We start from the raw sequence: 23,906 nt of genomic DNA on the forward strand, positions 1-23,906 counted from the left end.
TGGAATTTCCATAAACAATGGCCATAACCTGCTGAGCTGACCCCTCTGCCTTGAACTGAACTGGCCCAGCAGACCTCCTCAAAATCCATTGTTTTGATTGGCCCTTGCTTTCTGGTTTGCGTTGGTAAATCTAGAACTCTCACCCAGTTATAATTAGTTCCAAAATCATGCTTCATGGGCTTCGATTCTGCTAAAAAGGCTGAGGGAAAGAAAGATCGAGTCTTTGAACTGGCTGACCTTAGTTCATCCTTCTGTCGCCTGTCCAGCCCAAACCACGCCGAGGCTAGATGCTCGCCTAAAATGAAAGATGCCGAACCACATGCGCTCCAACATCAGCATCTCTCAAATCAGTGGTAATTCTGTGGTCTTTTCCAACACTGATTTCTTCATTCTTTGACGCCGACGGCTTTTCCTGCCTTGTTCACTTGAGTTCTTCCCGACCTTCCATAAGATGCACAATTCATCTAAAAACTTGTTTTACATGGGGCAACATTCTGGGAAACTTGGTTCAAAGCTTCAGTGATTTGGGAAGATATCCACTTGAGTTTTGTGGAAAATTTAGCGCTGACTTAAAAATAGTTTTTTTCTATGGCTCAAAGTTGTCAGGTTATTTTGGAAGACATCCTAATGAAGCTAAGACAAGTGTGTTACTGAGGGAACTTGTCTGCAGTCATCACTAATTAAATCCACTTTGGGGGCTAAACTTGTGCCATGTATGAACTAGAACCATAGTTGCACGTTAAAAGGGCACTGAGAAATCACTTCTCACCTTAAAACTAAATCTATGGTAACACACTATCTTTGTAAGTCTATGGGTAAACAAACATGCACTTTCAAATATTGTTAGCAAAAATACAAAAGTTTAACACCCCCCATCCCCCAAAAAAGAAACACAAAATGGCAAACTCTTATGGAGAAAACGAGTAGTATGTAGCAAGATAACCCACAATACTTTGATCCATCATTGATCCATCAGGTCTGCTGCTACAGATGCATCTCACAGATCCAAACGAAACCCATTTCCATTGAGCTAATTTTGCCTCACAGTGACCCTATCTAGGGATTTCCTCTCCCCCACCCCCAACTAGGATTTTTTGAGACTACAGATCTCTAGAGGGGCAGACAGCTTCATTTTTTCCCTAGGAACGGCTGGTGGTTTTGAACCACCAACTTTTGGGGTTAGCAGTGCAATACTTTTCCTGCAGTGCCACCAGAGCTCCTTATCTTAAAGGTATACTGGCAACAATACAAAATGACTGTCTGTTAACAAAATAATTCAATTCAGCACTATTTTAAAGATGAAACGCCAAACAATTTTAATGGCTATCAATAGAGAAATGGTCAGCTAAACGGTATTTTATCTATAACAAGGGTAGGGAACTTCTTTTTTGCCAAGGGGCATTTGGATATTCAAACATTATTTTCAGGCCATGCTGGTGCATTAAGTAATCCTAATGTGATGGCGGGAACTGTTTATCTCTGGTGAGGTGTGAAAGTAGTATTAATGATTTCCAGGGCTTACAGGGCTCGCAGATTGGACATTCCCCACCCCTGATCTATACCGTCGACTCTTACTCCCTTGTCAGGAAAAAGTAAAATAAAATAAATTACTCAAAGCCACCTGGAAATAAAAAACCTTTGTATTTTAGCCCATAAGCCAGGGTAAAGAGTAGTTATCTGCTTTTACAGTCCCCTGCTCCTGGATCATTCCAGTGCCCCCACGTCAGGAAACACTGATTTATACAATGGAGTACATGAAGATATAAAAAGGAATAAGAAATATCACTATAGAGTACTTTGGGGTGCTGTCTAGGACATTACATTGTTAAATTTTAAAAAGCACAGGAGGGAATATCATCTGTACAGCACGTGTATTAGGATCCCATGGCTCTTGTACTAAATTACCACAAATTTGGTGGCTTCAAACAGTTCTGGATATCAGAAGTATAAAATATGGTTCACTAGGTCAGAATCATGGTGAGTCTTCATTTAGGGTCACTATCAAAGGAGGATCTAGGGGAAATGTTTCCTTGCATTTCCAGATTTTTTTCCTTGGCTAGTGGCCTCTCCTTCCATCTTCAAAGACAGCAGTATAAAATCTCAAATTTCTCTGCTTCCATTATCATATTGCCTTCTTTCTATTTCTAACCTACTGTCTCCCTGTTATGAGGGCCCTTGTGGGGTTGCTAACCATAAGGTCAGCAATTCAAGCTCACTAGCCCCTCTGTGGGAGAAAAATGAAGCTTTTTGCTCCTATAAAAATTCATAGGCTATCCACTCAAGTACTCCCTCAATGCAAGAACACTTAGTTTTATTAACCTGGCATTCCATGATGCTCACCTTCCCAACATGATCGCTGAAGACAAATGGGTGCATAAAACAAATGTGGTGAAGAAAGCTGATGGTGCCTGGCTATCAAAAGATATAGCATCTGGGGTCTTAACGGCCTGAAGATAAACAAGCGGCCATCTAACTCAGAAGCAACAAAGCCCACATGGAAGAAGCACACCAGCCTGTGTGATCACAAGGTGTCAAAGGGATCAGGTATCAGGCATCAAAGACAAAGAACAAGAAATCAAATCGTCGTGATTGAGGGGGAGTGCAGATTGGGGACCAAGACCCATCTGTAGGTGACTGGACATCCCCTTACAGAAGGGTTGCGGGAAGGAGACGAGCCAGACAGGGTGCAGTGTAGCAATGATGAAACAAACATACAACTTTCCTCTAGTTCCTAAATGCTTCCTCCCCCCAACCCCACACTATCATGATCCCAAATCTACCTTACAAATCTGGCTAGACCAGAGGATGTACACCGGTACAGATGGGAACTGGAAACACAGGGAATCCAGGACAGATGATCCCTTCAGGACCAGTGGTCAGAGTGGCCATACTAGGAGGGTGGAGGGAGGGTAAGGTGGAAAGGGGAACCGATTATAAGGATCTACATATAACCTCCTCCCTGGGGAGATGGACAACAGAAAAGTGGATGAAGGGAGAAATCGGACACTGTAAGATATGACAAAATAATAATCATCTATAAATTATCAAAGGTTCATGAGGAAGGGAGGGAGGGGAAAAAATGAGCTGTTACCAAAGGCTCAAGTAGAAAGCAAATTTTTTGAGAATGATGATGGCAACAAAAGTACAAATGTGCTTGACAAAATGGATGGATGGATGGATGGATTGTGATAAGAGTTGTATGAGCCCCTCAATAAAATAATTTTAAAACCCCCACTATTTGTCAAGATTCAATAAAAATGATTTCATAACCTTTTTACTGGTTAGGATTTAAAGTTTGATAAACACTGTCCTGTAGGAACTTTGCATACTATTAATAATCTGTAAGCTACATGAATAGCCACAACCCTTCCACAAATCTGTACAATAAGCTTACATTAGAATATAAAGTTTAAAAGGATGTGGTAATTTTTGCTGGTTAAGAAGAGTGTGATGAAATGCTTGACTTCTAACACATGGATCCCGAGTTCACTAGTGTTTCGCGCCATCTGTTATAGACGGATCCCGAGATAACCCGTGATTTCTACACTGTGCTGTCTTCAGACGCCATCCGCTTGGATATATTTTAACTACTTCATCTATTTAGGTGTCTACATCGGTAGTGAATGTATCAAACTCAATTGTCCTCATGTTGTTTTGTTTAGTAAGCATTTTAGTGCATTTTGGTTAAATCAAATAGTTACTGTTTTTGTCTTCAATTTCTACCTACTTTTAGAGAGGGCCTCATTCAGAAAACGGAAGGAAATGAAATACTTTCAGAAGTTTTTGACGATGATCATTCAGATGTTGAATATGAAGAAGCGATGACGGTGTGAATGGATGTTTGGTGGTTCTGAGGACGTGTCCAGTGACAGTGACATTATTAGACCCGCAAGAAGCATAATGCGGCAGAGCTTTTAAGTCTTCTGGCATAACGATGAAGGTGGTTCTGTTTCTGTGAATGATTCGTTGTGTAATCATGTTACTAACGACTGGTGTGAAATTGACATGCACCACCAGTTTGGAAATGTTTGAAAGTCATCCGGGGGTTATTATCTTTCCAACTCAACGTGACTCTGCAGCCTCTGTGAGGAGCTGGATGTTTGCGGATTTGAATTGTTTTGCAAGGAGTTGTGCACTTATCACGATCAAACCTCAGTGAAATGTAAACCATCACCTATGTCGCTCAAAAGTGGTCTCCCGTTACACAAAAAGACATGAGTAAATTCTTAGCCCTAATTCTTCTAATAGGACAAACAAGAAAAGATAGCTGGAAAGATTATTGGTCAACAGATCCTCTAATAGCTACCCCAATATTTTCGCAGACTACGAGTTGTAATAGATGTGAACAACTATGGACATTCTGGCACTTTAATGAAAACATGAAAATGGACGATAGCTCTGGAAGACTCTTTAAAATCCAACCTGTGCTGGTTTATTTCCTCAGTAAATTCAGGAGACTTTACAGACCACAGCAACAGTTGTTTTTGGACGAGGGGATGATTCCGTGCAGAGGACGCCTGAGGTTTTGAATATACAACCCAGCAAAGATGACAAAGCATGGTGTACTTGTTAGGATGGTGTGCGAGAGTGACACAGGCTATATCTGCAACTTGGAAATGTATACTGGTGCAGGGAAGAAATGGAGGAAACTGTTCTTTCAGTTCTTGGCCCTTATCTTGGTATGTGGCACCATATCTGCCAGGATAATTACTATAACTGTACCTCTACTGCTGATTTACTACTGAAAAACAAAACTGGAGTCTGTGGTACTATGAGAGTGAACAGAGGTTTACCGCTAACTCAAAGCCAAAGCACCAAGAATGAAGAAGGGTGACAGTTTTCTGTAGAAAGGTGACATTCTTCTCCTCATATGGAAAGACAAGCGAGATGTCAGAATGATATCAACAATTCATGATGCTTCTGTCTCCAATACAGGGAAGAATAGAGAAACTGGAGAGGATCTATTGAAACCTGTGTGTACCCATCAATATAATGCCTACATGAAGGGAGTTGATCGTGCAGATCAGTACCTCTCGTATTATCCTATTCTAAGGAAAACAATGAAATGGACAAAAAGTCATCCTTTATCTCATAAACGGTGGACTTTTCAATTGTTATAGAATTTACAATGCCCTGAATCCAGACTATGAGTCGTTATGCCAGAAGAAGTACAAGCAGCTTCTCCTTTCAGTGGCAAAATACTGGATTGCTGACGATGAAAATGAAGGCTCTCCAGAACCAGAGAGAGAGGTGTCCAGCCCCCCCCCAGTAGAGCAGGGAGAGCACCACGTACAGACCCACCAGGAAGGCTGTCAGGCGACATGAAGCAGCATGGACCCGTGTTCACTTCAAGCAATGGAAAAAAGAAATTTCCTACCAGAGCCTGTAGAGTTTGCACCAGGTATATTTGCAAATTTTGTAAGGTACCGCTTCACAGAGAAAAATGTTATACAAAGTACCAAACATTAAAAAAGCACTAGGAACTTTTGTTTATATATAGGTCCTATGCTAATTACATTATATGAAATAACTGTCACTGTTTAGGATAAAGTCTCCACAACTAATCAAACCAAAGGGCTAGGAGATCATTTGTGCAGTGTCTCAGGGATAATATTTGCACACTGTCTCTGGTTCTCAATGTAGTTGTAGAGCGTAGTTGTAGAGTATAGTAACAATAGTACATTGTATAACAAAGGAACATATCAACAAATGAATACTGGGGAACAAAGAACGTATTTTTTTGTTTGCTATACTGTGTTTTTATTGTTTTTCAAAGTGATATGGATTATGTTGATTATTTTTACAAGAAGTTTATAATTTCATGAAGATTATAGTTCATAAAAGTAATAATGTTTTGCATACATCGCAAAATATTGTTTCATAATGTGAGACAATGTTTTATATTCAAACACTGAAAGTTATAAATAAATATGATAAAAAGTTGATGAGATGTAAACCCATTTATGGTTTAATGCAAAAAAAACCCTAACAGCCGAAAAAATACACGGCCACTTGGGCAAGTTGGTAAAAAAAAAATCCGGTCTTTAATGTGCTAAGCAATGAGGGGTATGACGTCTGATTAAGATAAGCATCTTACTCAGGAGCCCTGAAATGTGACTCCGCAGTCTTAAAAGAGTCTTTAAGGAGCAAAGGTCTTTATTTTATGCAAGAGAATTCTAGTTTCCATCCAAGCCTAAGAAAGCCTTGCTTACACGCAGTTCAAGTCATTATTTATCTTAGTTACTAATGGATGAGATGACACGGCTTTAAACTAATTTTAAAGGAGTATCTACTCCATAAATCCAGTTACGAAAGTCATTTTCTTCCTAAGAGATTGTAGCCTCTAACTTTCAACTACAGAAAATTCTCTAGCTGACACCAAGTTTGAGTCTCTTTAAGAATGCTAAAGCTTTTTCTTTTTCATAGTCAAATATAAAACGGAATTCTTAACCGATTTTCTTATATTAAAAACTATTACTGTAACACAATCCTAAATCACTTACCATAAAACTATGAAGCTCTACCTACCATTTGTATACATTTCTTAGCTTAAGTGCCAGAGAGTCTATATAAACATCACTCTTAATATCATTTTCTATACGGCAGTGGCTTAATAAAATTTTTCATAAAACTATATGGGTGACAATCATCTAAACAAAGAAGCACACCAAAATAAAAATAACATTTATGTATATAAAATAAAACTGCCATTTACTTTTTACAAGACTGCCACAGACACATGAAGTTTTGCCCAGGCTTTCTCATGGGATCTCCAAGCTGACTGCATCCACTGAATGGAGAAGGCTGAGAGCTGCTGGGCTGGTGGCCCTGCACTTGCACGGCTGCTGACGGTGCCATAGGAGTGTTCTGTGAAAAAGTATAACGCAGTTTGTGAAATGACACTGAAAAAGTTTTATTTTATAGGACAGTCTTATAATCTGCTTACATGAATACATACATGTATAATCTACCATTCTGTAGAAAAGTCATTTCTTAAGGTAACTTGACTATCTTTAAAAATTATTTTAAAAGGTAACTCTGTTCAAAGATATTTTAGTGAGTCTGATTCTTTTATTAAATGTGAAAAGAACACAATAAAATTGCTGCTATTATCACAAAATATAAATGACCAAAAATTGAGATTTTTGATGCTTAATATTAGTAACAAAATTATAGATTAGATGAGAAATATAAATGTACACATTGATTTATATAAGTATGTTTTCACAAGATCCAAATCAATGACAAATCATTATTTCTTTGTATGTTCCTTTTAGATTTTTAAAGAATATAAAATACAGTAAAAGCTGAGAAAATTTCAGCTCATAGTTAAAAAATTATACACCTACATATTTATAATGTTGCAAATATTAACAAATTTGCAGTGCAGCATGGCTTTAAAGTAGTTCAATTATAAGTTTTGGTTGGTAATGCTAATAAAAGGTTTCTAATTATAAGTGTAAATCTTTTAAATATAAGCTAGTCTTCCTTCTATATTCATTCCACCCCATTCTCTCTACAACACATACGAATAAATAATTATGCTATAAAAATTTTTAGAAAGACATCTCATTTTATTTTTGACATACTACAATGGCAAAAATATTCTTGAATTTCTTACAGACACAGTAGCACAACATTTTCAAACACTGTTTAAAGATGATACATTATATATAGTCATTTATAAGGCAATACTGGAAAAGTGTTTCAGAAGAAAAATCATAATCACTTCAAAGAAAATCATTCACAACACAAAAATATAAGGTTATATAACGTGTAAGTAAAACAAAGAAAAGGTTCTCATCAAAAATGTGAAGTCATAAAAAACCTTAAGTTTTAAGCTTTGGGGGGGAAAAGAAACTTCTTTTTGCATATTAGAGAAATTGGTGGCTTGCTGGCTCGATAAATCAGGATTCACATTTTTCTTGCCTTTCAACCAACTTTGTATTTTGGATAATTTATTTAATCTCTCTGATCCCCATTCCTCAGCTATGCCCTAAACCAACTAAATCCACTTCCCTCAAGTTGATTCTGACCCATAGCAACCCTACGTAGAGAGGCTAAATCTCTATAGGAGCAGATAGCCGTAATTTTGTCCTGTGGAGTGGCTGGTGGGTCTGAACTGAGGGTCTTGAGGCTAGCAGTCCAAAACTTATTCCTCAGTGACACAGACTATAATTAATAAAATCTAACCAGTAAGGGTGGTCGAAAGACCAGGAAAGGTACACAGATGTAACTGTTACTATTATTATGCAAATCAAGACACGCAGAAAGAAAGGCACCACAGTTTGAAAGTAAGATGATCGATTCTGTTTGGTGACAGTGCTAGATTGCCTTTCAATAAAAGTTAATATTGGAAACAGAGCTGGCAATCACTACCTTTTATAAAAATTCTGATGCTGAGAAACTAGGTCTGTGGGGGGTGGGGTGGGGGTGGAGACAGAAAAGGAAGACAGAATTAGTGTATCATAAATATTAGTCAAAATTTCCTTTAAAATGTAAATATTAAATAAAAAATCAGGAAAATTTTAGCAACTGGTAATTATCCAAGAGGACCAGTTCCAGGCGCAGAGAAACTGGGAAGCAAACACCCCAGAGTCAACTTCGTCAGAGGCATCAGTCACTCAGAAGGGAGCTTCCGGATTCCCTACAGTAGCCTAACAGACGTGGGTGTAAAATCTACTATCTTCACTGTAAGTTAAGCTTTAAAAAAAGTTAAGAACCTGTATCCATGTTATATATTTTCTCATTGTAAACTCTTAACTAGTGTCACATAAGATGCAATAAGAAAATTAACAAATATTTTAAGCCAAATATAGTGAAGGATATGGCAAACATGAACGAAGTCAAGCTGTTAAATGATTAAAAGACTTATAAATCAAATGTAAAGTATAAAATATTTTTAAAAATCCAATTTAGAAAAGCTACTTAAACCAATTTAAGTTGGAAAAACTGAACATGAAGTAGGTTGGTTCAGGTAATAACTGGATATTGCCTTTTATTAAATGTTATTTGAGATTTTGGAAATACAAAGGTTAGTCAAAAAGTATTGCTACCAAGTTTCTAGTCCACACATGCAATTCCAAACAAAATGTGCTCAAAGAAATCTCTGTGCTATGTTGACAAGTGCAGACAAACTCTCAGTAATACACTTGTCTGCCTTACATTAGACTGCCTTACACACACAGCTCTAACCGAAAGCAATGGCTTTGAGAAGATCTACTGTCTTAGTTATAATTATATTCAAGGTGGAAAGGTCAGCTCAGAAGGCAACTGATTTTGGGGGAAGCCAAAGGTGTAATCTTGATAGATTTTCTCCAAGGACACAGGTTGATCATGGGCTTATCATGAAGTTTGAAGAAAATTGAAAACTACTGTGCTTGAGAAAAATGTGAGGAAAGTTGCTCTGAGGAATTTTCTTCCATTACAACAATGCACTTGCTTATTCTTCAAGAGTAACAAGGGCTGTCCAAAGAGAATTGTGCTGGAAAGCATTACCCCCATCAATTAATTCTGCAGTCTTAATCTTGTCCCTTCAACCTTCATTTGGTCCCACAAACTCAAAAAAAGAAAAAGAAAAAAAAAGCTTGAAAAGGAATGTGATTGGGATCCAGGGTGCCAAAACTGTCATTTTGACATGCTGTAAATGAAGAGTGCAAAATTCCTTGGGAAAAGATTATCTAAATATTAACACTGCTTTCAGAAGCATTTACAGTGGTTCTCAACCTTTCTAATGCTGCGACCCTTTAATACAGTTCCTCATGTTGCGGTGACTCCTAATGATAGTTATTTTCATTGTAATTCATAACTATAATTTTGCTACTGTTATAAATCAGGCGACACGTGTGAAAGGGCCGTTCGATCCCCAAAGGGGTCACGACCCACAGGCTGAGAACTGCTGATTTATACTTAGGAGGATAGGTTGAGAATCAATAGTTTCACATTTTGCTATTTTTGTTTAATAAAGGTTTCTATGATTTTATATGAATATTTTTTTACTTACCCCATGTGTTTGTATATATATGTATTCCTTAATTAGTAAAAACATACATACTGAATAACTTATTGGTGAGGTAAAGTAATGTTTGAAATTTGCTTTAAATATTGTGGGGGGGGGATGGTAGTGGAGATTAAATGACAGACAAAATGTCGATATATTTAAGATACATGGACAAATGGGGGAATGGTTATTCCTCTTTTCTGTGTGCTTGAAAATTTCTAAAATGTAAAACAAAAAAATCCTCAACCAAACAGGAAAAATCCCTCAAAATTATAACAAGTGTGAAATTTCTTGGGTGTTAAATTTTTCTTTGGCTCCTTCCTACATTAATTTCTTAAAACTATGTGTTTCCCCTAAATAACTTTTATTTACTAGAAAATCCTCTAACATTAGCCCAAGTCACACCCAAGTATAAGAGTATGCTTCAAAATTATGCTTGTTTTAAATAGCTAGCTCTTGAGAAATACTCTATTACTATCCTAATATACTGAGGAAGAAATAATTGTTTACAGTATACTTTCAAAATCCCTCTATCAAGTAACCAGAAATGTAATACTACACAAAGGATGTGATACAAAAATGCTGTGATTAAAAAAAAAAGTAAACTTAACTAAAATAGCTAATTACCACATCAGTTTCATGTCTAACAAAGGAATAATAATAATAAAATTACAGTCCTACTTTCCTTTATTGTCTTTCAAGAGTTAGCTGTAGTTGAACATATTAAAAACACTCGACAGTAATTTCTGATATAAGACTTAGGAGTTGGTGCTTTTAAATCCTCACTTTCCCACACACCTTAAACTTACAAAAACTTTAGAATAAAATCAAAAGTTAAATATTTCAATCTGAGCTATAAAAGCTGCATTCAAGATTTATTATACTAAAATTAAGTCCTTAATACTATGTGGTAATGAAAAGCTGTGTTCAATTCTAGTTACACATTTTGAAAGGAACTTAGTAAATCAGAACTGTGATGATGAATAAACTAGACACTGAAACACTGAAGGATGAACCGAAAGAGCTGGGAAGCGTGCAGTCTAAAGAGTAAGGAAAGATATTCTCAAACATTAGTAACGAGTGCAAACAAGGGTCAGACTGATGTTACATGTGACATAAAGGAGATTGCATTTACTCTACAGGTCTAGAGAGTACAGTTAAGATAGTAATAAAAAAATAAATCAGTGGAAAAGAGATCTTTCTGAGCATGAACACGCAAAATCACTTCAACTTAAAAAACCCCCAAAACCCTTATAAGGTACCTACCTGTAACTCCAATATCGCTTCATTTTCTTAAACTATCAATTTTTCCCATTTTATTAAGTATACAACTATAATCAATACTTATCAAAGCTTGTCTTTTAAGAGACACTGACATATAAACAAACATGATTGAGGGTAATACCATTAAAAGTTTACATTATAGGTCTACAAATTCGAGTAGCAGTGCTTAATAATAAACACAAACTTGAAGTTATTCTTAATGGTTTTACCTAAAATGATTTTGACTGAATACTTCCCCCTTGAGGCTTAACTGTCATCAAGTAAACTCTTGATTCTTGACCCGCCCTGTGTATGTGTGTGCTTGCCCACCTTTATACGCATGTGTGTGTTTGCGCATGGGCGTGCATGTACAACTGTGCTTCAAAAGATTTCCGTGTCTGACTTTTCTGAAGTAGAATGCCAGGCAGACCATTATCCTTAAATGTCTTTGGGTGGACTCAAACAGACAACCTTTTAGTTAATTAGCAGCTAAGAGCATTCTCTATATGTACCACCCAGGAACTCCCATATGTACAGACATTTTAAAAATCCAGGCAAAAATGGCAATGGTTTTCACTTAGGTACTTTTTAAACATCCAACAGCTCAACCTCAAAAACAAATTTATGAAGCCGTGTTCAAAAAGTTTGTGATGTTTCAATGAACACTTAATTACATTTCCCACAAACTTTATGAAGCCCTCTAGTGTACGAGGGCGAAATATACCTGTTCTACTAGTTCTTTTTTAAATCATTTTATTGGGGGCTCGTACAACTCTATCACAATCCATACACCCATTGTGTCAAGCACATCTGTACATTTGTTGCCATCATTACTCTCAAAACATTTGCTTTCTACTTAAGCCCTTGATATCAGCTCATTTTCCACCTCCCTTCCTGTTTCCCCCGCCCTCACGAACCTTAGATAATTTATAAATTATTATTATTTTGTCATGTCTTGTACTGTCCGATGTCTCCTTTCACTCACTTTTCTGTTGTCCGTCCCCCAGGAAGGAGGTTATATGTAGATCCTTGTAATCAGTTCCCCCTTTCTTCCCCCACCTCTCTGTATCACCACTCTCACCACTAGTCCTGAAGGGAACATCTGTCCTGGATTCCCTGTTTCCAGTTCCTATCTGTACCAGTGTACATCCTCTGGTCTAGCCAAATTTGTAAGCTAGAATTGGGAACATGATAGTGGGGGGAGGAATCATTTAAGAACTAGAGGAAAGTTATGTTTCATCATTGCTACACTACACCCTGATTGGCTAGTCTCCTCCCCGTGACCCTTCTGTAAGGGGGATGTCCAGTTGTCTACAAATGGGATTTGGGTCCCCACTCTGCACTGCACACCTCATTCTCAGTGATATGATTTTTTGTTCTTTGATTCCTGCTCCTGTCGACACCTCGTGATCACACAGGCTGGTGTGCTTCTTCCATGTGAGCTTTGTTGCTTCTGAGCTAGATGGCCGTTTGTTTACCTTCAAGCCTTTAAGACCCCAGACACTTTATCTTTTGATAGCTGGGCACCATCAGCTTTCTTCACCACATTTTCTTATGCACCCATTTGTCTTCAGTGGTCTTGTTGGGAAGGTGAGCATCATGGAATGCCAGGTTAATAGAACAAAGTATTCTTGCATTGAGGGGGTACTTGAGTGGAGGCCCAATGTCCATCTGTGATCTTAATACTAACCCTATAAATATATGCACATAAATTTATTTCTCCATCATCATAAATATAAATGCCCTTTGCCTCCTAGCTCTTTCCTATTGTCACACTGTCATGCTTAGCCTTCATTTGGCTTTCAGTAATTCCTCTCAGTTACATTACCCTTGATCAAGCCCTACCAGGCCTCTTACACCCTCCTCAGCATTGATTTTTGGATCACTTGTTGTTCCCTTGTCCCTGGGTTTGTTAACACCACTTCCTTTCCTCCACCTCCCCCTGGGACCGTCAGTCCTATTATTTTCTCCTCCAGATTGTTTATCCAGCCTATCTTATCTAGACACACCTGTTCTACTAGCTCTTAAACAAGGACATTCAAATCTCTTTAGTAATATGTATGGGATACTTGTTTTTATTTTTTTAGCTATCAGGTTTGCTCATTTATGTTTTAGTGGCATCCTTTACGTATAAATGATATGTATGTACGGTGATGCATTGAAAATATAAAGTGGCATGCCATTACAAACCAAACAATACTTCAAGTCCTAAAATGCTGAGGTAACTAAAATTTTCTATATAATTTGTTCATTAATTCATATGATTTAACATATATTCTACTGAATAGTGGCACTAATTTAGGTGCTGGGGTTTAACAGTGAACAAACTCCACTTTCACCAAACCAATTCTGACTCCTACCAATCCTATTTAGGATTTCCTAGGTTGTAAGTCTTTATGGGAACGGGCAGTTTTACTTTCATCTTTTTCCTGCTTAGTTGTTAGTGGGTTTGAACTGTAGACTGGGTGGGAAAATGGAGGAAAAAAAGTTAGTGGCATTTTCTCACAAAATTTTTGTGCATAGTATATATTTATGTTAATGTATTGTCACCCTTACTTGACCTTGAGTTCTCCTATAGGCGAGAGATTGATTTATAAACCTTTATGTCCCTTCAACCAAACTCACTGCTACACACTAGATTCTGAGTTTAGCATAATACCTGGTGTGTAATAGGTGATAAATAGTTCTATAATGGAATGAATTACTGAAATACAAAAGGTGGAAGTAAGTTATTTTTCGAAGTTGTAAAACAAATTACATTTCCTGTTTCAAGCTTTATATGACTGGGACTACATATATTTGCTTCTTATATACTTATAGAAGTGATAAAATTACAGTCTATTTCCATAAAATTTAAATACTTATTTTATATATTGCAGTGGCACTAAAGAAAACATATCAACTGTAAGCTGCTTCTTTTATGTAGCTCTAAATAATGTTAAGATGTATCTTAATTTTGGAGATGTTAAATGTGTGGGAAACAGACCCATCACAAACTCAAGGCATGTGTGAAACTAATTATTTTTCACGAATTAAAAAATTATTTAATTTTCCCATTTAAAAACTTTTAATCAAGGTGTTATTTTACAAACTAAAGACAGGAGGGTGGGGGCGAGTTCCAGAGGAGAACACACTGGGCCTAGGGATAAGGAAGCAGTAACACAGGACAAGAAATGGAAAATAGTTTACTTATGTTTGCATTTCCAGAGAACTTAACTAGGTATCACACACTCTGCTAAGTGCTTTGCATAACAATTCTGGTTCTCATTTCCATGGCTATCACGCATGCTACCCTTTTAATAACAATATATAATTGAGCAAGGATTCATGAGGCTGGGAGAAGGAGGGGGAAGGGGAGGAGTTTATACCAAGGGCTCAAGTAGAAAATGTTTTGGAAATGATGATGGCAACATATGTACAGATATACTTGATAAAGTTGATGTATGGAATGTTATAAGAGCCCCCAATAAAATGACATTAAAAAATAGAGAAGGGAAACATATGTCAGTAAATACAAATAAATACTGACTGCATAAAAAAAAAAAAGTAAAATTCCTAACTCCCAGTCCCATATTAGAAAACAATAATGTGGCTCTTTCAATAAACTACATTATAGGGGAAAATACATAGCTATTTAGTATAAAGTTTTCAGATTATGAATAAAATATATTCCTTTATGGCTTGATGATATGAATATGTGTCCAATGTGCTCATACATAAGCAGTTGCATTCATGTCCTAAAATTGTCTTAAGTAATAGTCACATCTGGTAACAGAAAAGGTCAAATTATATACAGGACTTCCTATTACTTATTAAAAAATCTTTTAGAATAGTATTGGGGGAAATGTTAAGTGGTTCAAGAGCATGAGGTTTGGTTTCAGACACACCCGTATTTCAATGCTGGCACTATGTCATATTAATTGACGACACTGGACGACATATTTGGCATCTTGAATCTTCTTATCTGAAATAGTACAACGATTTCTACAAAGCACAGTTTGTTGTTAAGGATTAAATGAGAAAATGCTTTTAGTACAACTTCCCCAAACAGATCTTAATCTTAGCACATATTAGGGGGTTCAAAAAGTTCATGGGAAAATTCCAGTATCCTTTATTTCATTTTTCCATTAACTTTTGGAAGCCCCCTTGTGTTACTCTATTATTTATTCTCTGGTATTGAGGTATTAATACTGTATAGTATCTGACAAGAAAACTAAACACAGAAAAAACTGAGGGCGATGAAACACCACCATAGTAATAGAGTCTATATTTTGGCTTGGCTGATGATAACAAATAGGATTATAAAGGGCTCTAAGATGTCAGTCAGGAAAATAAAATTTATTGGGAAATTATTATATATAAGAAAACAATCTAAAAAACCCACTATAGTGAGTACCTAGAATGTGTTAACATTGCATAATGTAAACTTAGATGTACCCCATAGAGTTCCCAAGGCTTTATAAAATCGTTACAAAGCTGACAGCCAAACCTTTCTCCCTTGAATTGACTGGTAGGTTTGAACCACTGATGAGACCGCTGACAGCAGAGCAGGTCTTAACCATTGCACCAAAAGGCTCTCTTTTCCACAGATAACTCAATATTAATTATTACCACCAAAAACACCTAACTTGCTCAGGTGTTTTGGAGTAGATGTAGGAAATATTATCAATTAAAACTCTTATTATACCCCCAAAAACCTCACCCCCAAACCCTTCCTTATAGCCAGACTAACATTGCCTGACTTTCTCCACTTACGGGAGGAAAGATAAATAGTAACAAAGGAACTATTCTGAAGCTAAGGGCCTCTTCTTTTTGTTCTTTCCTCTTTCAAACCCTGCTCCCTCCACTCCCCGACCCCCAATCCCATCTGCTGTCATCACTGTAAGAAAGAGAAGCAATCCAGGCCAGAAATGGGTAGCAGTTGGCAATGGTCTCAGAAGGGACATGAGTAGGCTCTGGTGGTAATTAGGTTAGAGAGAGGATAAAGAGAAGTGATCCAGAAAATAGGTGAGAGGCTACTAGACAACTGTTCACCGAGTCTCAGTGTCATTGGAAATAGATATTACAATCACCCTTGAATTCTTTATAGGCTGATTGTTCCAATTCAGCAGCACTGATCCTAACCTAAGAAACACTCATTTACTAAGGAATGCACAGATGAGATAATAAGCAATAAAAAAGGGAACAGCAGAAACATGAGAATACGAAAGAGCGAAAAACAGAATTATGAACAGCAGAATGGCTGAAACACATACACACATACACACACACACACACACACACACCAGTATGTTTTAAGAAATGAAATTAATTCATATATAAATATAACAAGAACACCCTTAGGGGATCCATCCTTTAGATAAAAGTTGTGTTAAAGGGGCCATACAAACATACTCATGTCAAAGGCAAATACAGAATCAAATACAAAAATCCTTTTTGGGCATATTCTCAACAACACCCAAGAAACTCCAAAAAGAGATTAACATACATTTTTAGAAGTTTTGAAAGATGTTTGGTTAAGAGTAAGTGCTTCTTCATTTTGGGTATAGAGTGTTACTGATATGGGTCTATGAAAACTGAAAGAGTCTTTAAATTATGTGTTAAAGTTAAGAACTGAAAATTGCTTAATACTACAAAAACCAGGGTTGGGGAGAAAAACAAAAAAAGGGAGCACAGCATGAAGATGTAGACGAGCTGACAGTGAGACAGGGAGAAACATCAGAATTTTCCCAAAAGCGATGGCAGAGCCGACTTACCTGGGGAGCATTCGGTACATACGTTGGTGGATGGGGCTGCTTTTGCTGGACAGCACTTTCTATCGCTACTTTAGCTACAGTGCTTGGATCTGCTCCGGCCGGCACCGCGACCATCGTTGCACTACAGCCAGCGTTGTTGGGGTCGCTGATAGTAACAATTCTCACCCCTACTTTATTTGGAATCCCTGTGACTGTTTCCCTATCAGTGTCCTCTGCTGGCCTCTTCACGGGTCTGCAATCTGCTGTGCCATTTGTAGACCGAACTTCCGATGACAGGGCAGGAGACTGGGATACTCTCGATCCTGAGTGGGGAACTGCAATGACTTGATGCCCCTGTATAACAGAGGTTGTAGAATGTGGTGAGACGACTACACTTGGGCGTTGCTGAGGCACATCTGAATTCAAACTTGAAGCTAGAGGTCCATTAGGCAAGTCAGTACCACTAAATTGCTGTGTTGCCACACTTGAAGCCTCCTGTATACTGCACGCAGATGGTGAACCACCCCAAGTTAATATCGGTCCATTAGAAAATCTTTCTAGTTGATCACCTTTGGCAGTATCTTGCTGAGTGGCATCTAAAGTCCCTTGTGGTTCCACTGGAGATATCTCACCATTTCCCACATGATTGGAAGTTTTGTGATTCGGAATGTTTTTGCTTAAGTGAGAACCATCTCCTTTATCAAAATCACAGATTCCATTAACTAGGGATTTTTTGAAATCACTTTTGATGTCCTGCATGTCCATTTGTTCTGCGTTTTGTTTTCCAGATGCTCCATTCTCACCTAATTCTAACCATGGCCCATTACTGATGAGTGAGCACTGATTAGCTTCACTTTGAATTTTCCCTGAGTTTGAAGGAGGTAGACTTGAGTCACTGTACTTTCTCCCATTTAAAAGACTTCCCACCTGCATTTCATTTTCTTTTGTGTCCCCATTGCTGGTGTTCATGGCTCCTCGTCGGCAGGACGGGTTCTCCATGACTTCAATTTTACGTTCATGAACATGTAAACCTGTAGCTTCCTTTGCTTCCTCCTCCTTTTGGCAAATTATTTTATCACCTTTGAATGGGGGAGTAGCAGTAGTACATGGTGATTGTCCAGCTGGAGATGCTTGAGTGGCTGGAAGCGGTTGTACCTGAAGTCCAACTCCTGCCTGTGTTCCGCTCATGGTGATTCCTGCTGGAGCAATGAGCTGCGTTGCATTTCCCTGACTCACAGTTGCAGTTGCAAAACTTGTATTTGGCACAACTGTTATGGTTACCTGGTTGCCAGAAGTTCCTTGGAAAATGGTTGCTGGACTATTTGAGATCAGTGGGCCTGGCAATATCTGTAAGTTAGAGATGGGCATGGTTTGTACTCCTCCTGTTGGTGGCAATGCACTTTGGACCAACTGAACATTTTGCTGTCCCACCAATAGTTGCTGAGCTGGAGTTTGCCCCTGTACTCCAAAACCTGTGGCTTGGTTATTGGCCACCTGATAGACCACTTGAGGGCTGGGAGCTCTTGCGTTATTAGGGGGAGGAATCTGTGGAGCTGGGAGAATAAGCTTCCCACCCGGAGTTGAAGGACCACGCTTTGGAAGCAGCAATTGTTTTATTAAACTTGATTCACCAGAAGCAGGCTGACTAATTCCTGTGTTCGTCTGCTGTGGCTGTTGAACTTGTACTTGTACCTGTTGTGGTGGGGGTGCTGGTGAATGCTGCTGCTGCTGCTGCTGCTGCTGCCTTTTCACAGATAGCATTTGACTGACTGTAGGGGGTGGCCCTTGTGATTGAGGGGTGGAAGCTGAAGATGACATGACCGTAGGGACTTGGTTATTTGTAGCTGGGATAGGTGATGGTGAGGAGGATGGAGTTATGTTTGGTTGTCCAGTTAGCTGAACTGTCTGACCAGCTGGAAGAGTTGCCGGATTAGCAAGAACAATTTGGTGAATGGCTGGTGCATAAGTTTGACCTTGTTGAGCTGGTTGGCTTACTATGACGACACTTTGTTGGGTTGGCTGCTGTGGTTGTTGAATAGGCTGCTGTACTACCGTCGATGGTACTTGTTGAGAAGGGACAGGTTTTGGTGCAATGTTCTGAAACCCTACCCTTGAGGGCTGAGGACTTGGGACACCAGCAATGGTAACCATTTGTCCTGTAGCTACCTGAAAATTCTGTACTGAAGTTGCTGAGACAATATTGGATGCAGACGTTGTTACATACTGTGGCGGTGCTATGATAACAGTGTCTTGTGGCTGGCTACCAGCTGATGTCTGTTGAGATGAAGTTTGCACAGGTTGGGGTGATGTGGTGATTAACTGCTGACCCTGTGAAACTGTAGAAGTACATGCTGGTATATTCTGTACTCTGCCAAATATATGACTCTGTGGTACAGCTTGCTGAATTACTGTAACAGGAGTGCCTGAAGGTATTTGTCCTGGTACCACGGTGTGTAATGGAGACTGCTGTGGAATTACAGGTGGATGGTGAAGCAATGTCTGAGAATTCACAACGGTAACAGGCTGTGGCCCTGTACTATGATTCTGAACCACAGAACCTTGTGCAGCTCCTCCTCCAACAGCAATACTAACAGGTACTGCTGACGGGGGTATAGAATTCTGGATTACTGTAGCCTTAACAACTTCACAAGGAATTGGAGCTTTATTTTGAATGACAGTCACTGGAGCACTTTGCTGCTGGTGGGTAAGAACGGAAGGACTTGGTGGAATTCTTGAAACAGTCTGTGCCACAGTATGAACACCCTGTACTGGAAAAGACATTTGTGTTGCAGTCAAATTTGAAGACTGGTTGGTAACAGGAGTCCTCTGGAAAGGATTTCCTACAGTTTGTGGTCCATGAGGGAGTCCTGAAAATATGAAGGAAAAGTCAAAATTTCTAAATGATATACAAGAGCTACAAGTAAAAATTAAGTATTTTATTTAATACAAGGGAAAGTAATTTTTGGAAATGAACAGAGTAGCTCTGAATTATATCAATATTATAAAACAAGAGACCATGTAAGAAAACACAACTAGAGACATAAAAATTTATACACTGAAAAATATAAAAATAATTTTTTGTTTACTTTTTAATTATTAAATTAGCATTAACCACACACACACAAATACCTGCAGGTGAAGGAGCTGGAGAAACCTCAGAAACAGAATCAACCCGAACAACTGGAGTAGAAGCTGGTTGCTGCTGATAGTACATTTGAATGGGAAGTGGTATAGCCCTCCGTTTCACCCCTACTACATGAATATGCGCTTGCCCATTGTTACTGGGATCCTCCACTCTCTTCACTGTGTGATTTGGGAAGACCGTTCTGTTAAGCACACATATGCTCAATTAGTTTTGATAACTAGCAAAAAACAGTGACTTCTAACACAATGTTTATATGCACAGCAGTAGCATATTATCTGATACTTATCTATGAACCATTATGATTCTTATATTCTTTGAGGCCAGGAAGCCAGAAAATACATTGTGGATTAATACTCTCATTTAAAAGAAATCTTTACTTATTAAGTGTTTTATTAGATTTGACTCATCAAAACAAAACAGCATGTATTTAATACCCATGTTCTAAACTTTAGAAAATATTAAAAACCTTAATATTTGAATCTACAATACTAGTATAGCGTATTATTCATGACTTTAAAAAAATGCATGATTTAAAATGGGGGGGGTCATGTCATGCACAGCAGGTAAGAAAACAAATTTCTTTAAAAATTATTAATTTTTTAATCATTTTACTGGGGGCTCATACAACTCGTATCACAATCCATACATACACCAATTGTATAAAGCACATTTGTACATTCATTACCCTCATCATTCTCAAAACATTTGCTCTCCACATAAGCCCCTGCTATCAGCTCATTCCGCCACCCCCCACTCTTTCCTCCCTCATGAACCCTTGATAATTTATAAATTATTAATTTATCATATCTTATACTGTCTCTTTTCTTTCTTTTGGTAAACTTCATAATGTTCAAAGCACAAAAGCCAGTTGTGATTTCTGAAATTCTCTTTTATTTAAACTTCTACCACCGTACAACCTAACCATATAAAATACCAAGTTGTTGGAGATCTTTAAAACGGTAGATAAATGTTTGCTAGTTCCTCTAAAGAGCAAGTATTGCAAGTGATATAAATACATTTAATTCAAATTGAAGAACTATGTACCTTACCTAAGACATTTATAAAATCCAGTTGATGTTAGGATCCCACCACGGGCTAATTTACTACAAGTTGAGAGGTATTCAGAATACATTTCTGCTCGAGAGACAGAACAATCTGGATTTACTTCAAAATGAGCATTGAGCCTAAAATGAGAGAAAAATAAAAGGCATTAATACCACAGGAGAGAATGTAATTAAAGGTACCAAAACCATTTAAAGGCATTGTATTATAAATGGATAATTATACGTAGTAATGAAATTTCACATTATGAGCAAAAATACATGCTAACAGACTTAAAAAGAGGTTAATGACTAAATCTTTCTTATTTTAGTTTCATACAAAAAATATTACAACAAATACAAAACATTTTTCACATCTTAGTGAATGTAAAGTTGGTCTGCTTACCACAAATGTCCTAGAACAAATAGTTTTATTTAGTGGTTATCTACTCAGGTTCCTTTCTAGTAACAATCCTGAGATAGTCTTGATTACGAGCTACAAAACTCTGAACACCCAAACTTGCCACCAAGTTGATGCCCACTCACAGTGACTCTGTAGGACAAGGAGGACTGTGAGTTTCTGAGACTGTAAATCCTTGTGGGTATAGAAAGCTCCATCTTTCTCCTGAGGAATGGCTGGTGGTTTTGAACTGCTGACCTTGCAGATCATAGCCCAATGTGTACCCACTATACCACCAGGGCTCCTATGAGCTAAAAGAAGGCTTCAAAAAGTTCACTGATTGACAGAATTGAAAGATAAGGTAGCCCCCCCCCCCACCCCTCCCACCCCGTTTCTACTGCAGATTAGCAAAATGGTGGCAGGAGACCGGTCAACTAGGTTAAATTTTCATGGCTCTCTCCTTAGGAAACAAAACTTACCTGACCTTGTCGACCACTCCCCAAAACAATGACATTTCTCATGCCACACATTCCCAACTCCCAACTCAGAACGCCTTTACTTTCTAACCCATTATAAGTTAATTCAAACTTCAGTTATTTTTTTCTTAAAGTAATTTCCATGTATAAGTTAGTTACCCTCACAAGACTATTTCCAGAACTCGGTATACATAACTGGCTACTTACTATACATGTTTCCTTTAAAATGAATCAAATAATAATTATGATAAAAGAATTATAAAGTAATTCTCTCTTCTACCCCTCATATGAAGCAGGTGAAATGTACAACTGAAAATTTTAAGATCAAATCTGTACCTAAAAATATGTACATTATTTTTAGTGGTTGTGACACATTTTCCAACTTTCATAATCCTTTCTGTATCAAGATTTTGAAAAAGTCTACATATAAAAACTTCATTTTAGTTTCAATGTTTGATAAGACACCTCTCAATACTACTGGAAAAGATTCACCAAGTACAAAGGTTCAAAGTATAAAAGATTGAAGAAAAACCCACAAGAATGAAATGATACATAAACACTATTAACCTCACTTAAGCAAAGTAGTAATGTCTAGAGACAACCGTCTTAGGAACAAAAGCTATGAGAGCACCAAAAACGTGGAAGACAGAGTAACAAGCACAGGAAACGGGAGACAAATAATATTACAGGATGGGAAGAAAGGAATCAAGGGAGGAATTTTAAAACTTGGTGCATCATTGAACAGTGATGTTATATTTAAATCTATTATTGTTTCAATCTTTTCCTAGGGAATTAAATTTGTACTTAAACAATATTAGGGCAACTATTCATAGGAAAATAAAGCCTAATCAAGTTACCTCATTTCCCTCCACCCTCAAAGGAACTGAGTTCGGACTAATCAGCTTTCTCAAAAATATACTTTCAAGTTGTTTATTGTAGATAACCGACTGTCCTGTCATTTGATTCATTCAGTTTACTACTCATAAAAAGGTAAAATTGACTATCAATGAGCAAGAAGTTTTGGTTTTGGTAAGGAAGATGAGATATTAATAACAAATGTTAGTTTTCTTTTCTGAAACTCAGTCCAATATAATTCTAACCACATATAACCTTTAGAAAAACAAACTTTATAATCTGATAAATCTTAATGTCTATAGTCAGAGGTAACTTTGAACATATAACACAAAATTTAATCTGAAAAGGTATAATTTAGTCAAAATCTCATTGAACTCTGGTGAGCATTTTCCTTTCAAATGATTGCATCACACACGTGACATGATTTAACACTGTCCTTTTGGGTATATGGAATAATATTCTACTCTCACAAAAAGAATTCTTCCCAAGGGCAAAGCCTTAATAAAAGTAAAGCACTTACCACTGACAAGCAAACTTCTCACTATCTATTTCCACTATTCCTGGAGGTGGACCAACATGCTGTGCTACAACTGCTCTGGAAGCTAAAGAAAAAAATACATTAGCTACATCATTTAAAAAATGTAGTCACTATCTGCCATATTCAATTCCTGGATACTGAACAAATTAATAGTCACCAAGAATACCTTTTAAATAGTTATATAAACTTGAGGAAGATGACTAGTAGGTAATGAAGCATATAGGGTATAAGGCACTGTTTGAGATGCCTTACATAAACTTGTTTTCACATCATTAAAATAATACTGATGACTATGGTAAAAATCAACGGGAGTCAAGGCACCAAATTAAATATTTTAAATACATTAACTTATTACTGAAATCTTCTGAAGGTTAGTACAGATATTTCATAGAATTAAAATAATCATTCAGTTCATTCAGCTCAACACATCAACAAAACATCTCAGTTTAGTTAT

General features: G+C 37.5%; 1 protein-coding gene across 1 annotated transcript in view; it reads right to left on the bottom strand.

Moving 5' to 3' along the window:
- ARID2 (AT-rich interaction domain 2) overlaps nucleotides 1-23,906 on the bottom strand; it is a 191,621-nt gene that overhangs the window by 34,175 nt on the left and 133,540 nt on the right. The window contains exons 10-14 of the mRNA XM_004711438.3: nucleotides 23,435-23,516; nucleotides 21,193-21,327; nucleotides 20,128-20,324; nucleotides 17,020-19,865; nucleotides 6,716-6,867 (exon numbers count right to left, since the gene is read on the bottom strand). Coding sequence (XP_004711495.1) covers nucleotides 6,716-6,867; nucleotides 17,020-19,865; nucleotides 20,128-20,324; nucleotides 21,193-21,327; nucleotides 23,435-23,516 — 3,412 coding nt within the window. The remainder of the gene's footprint in view (nucleotides 1-6,715; nucleotides 6,868-17,019; nucleotides 19,866-20,127; nucleotides 20,325-21,192; nucleotides 21,328-23,434; nucleotides 23,517-23,906) is intronic.

This window comes from Echinops telfairi, unplaced genomic scaffold, assembly GCF_000313985.2.
Source record: "Echinops telfairi isolate 266 unplaced genomic scaffold, ASM31398v2 ScPeMD7_12;HRSCAF=54, whole genome shotgun sequence".
Lineage (NCBI taxonomy): Eukaryota > Metazoa > Chordata > Mammalia > Afrosoricida > Tenrecidae > Echinops > Echinops telfairi.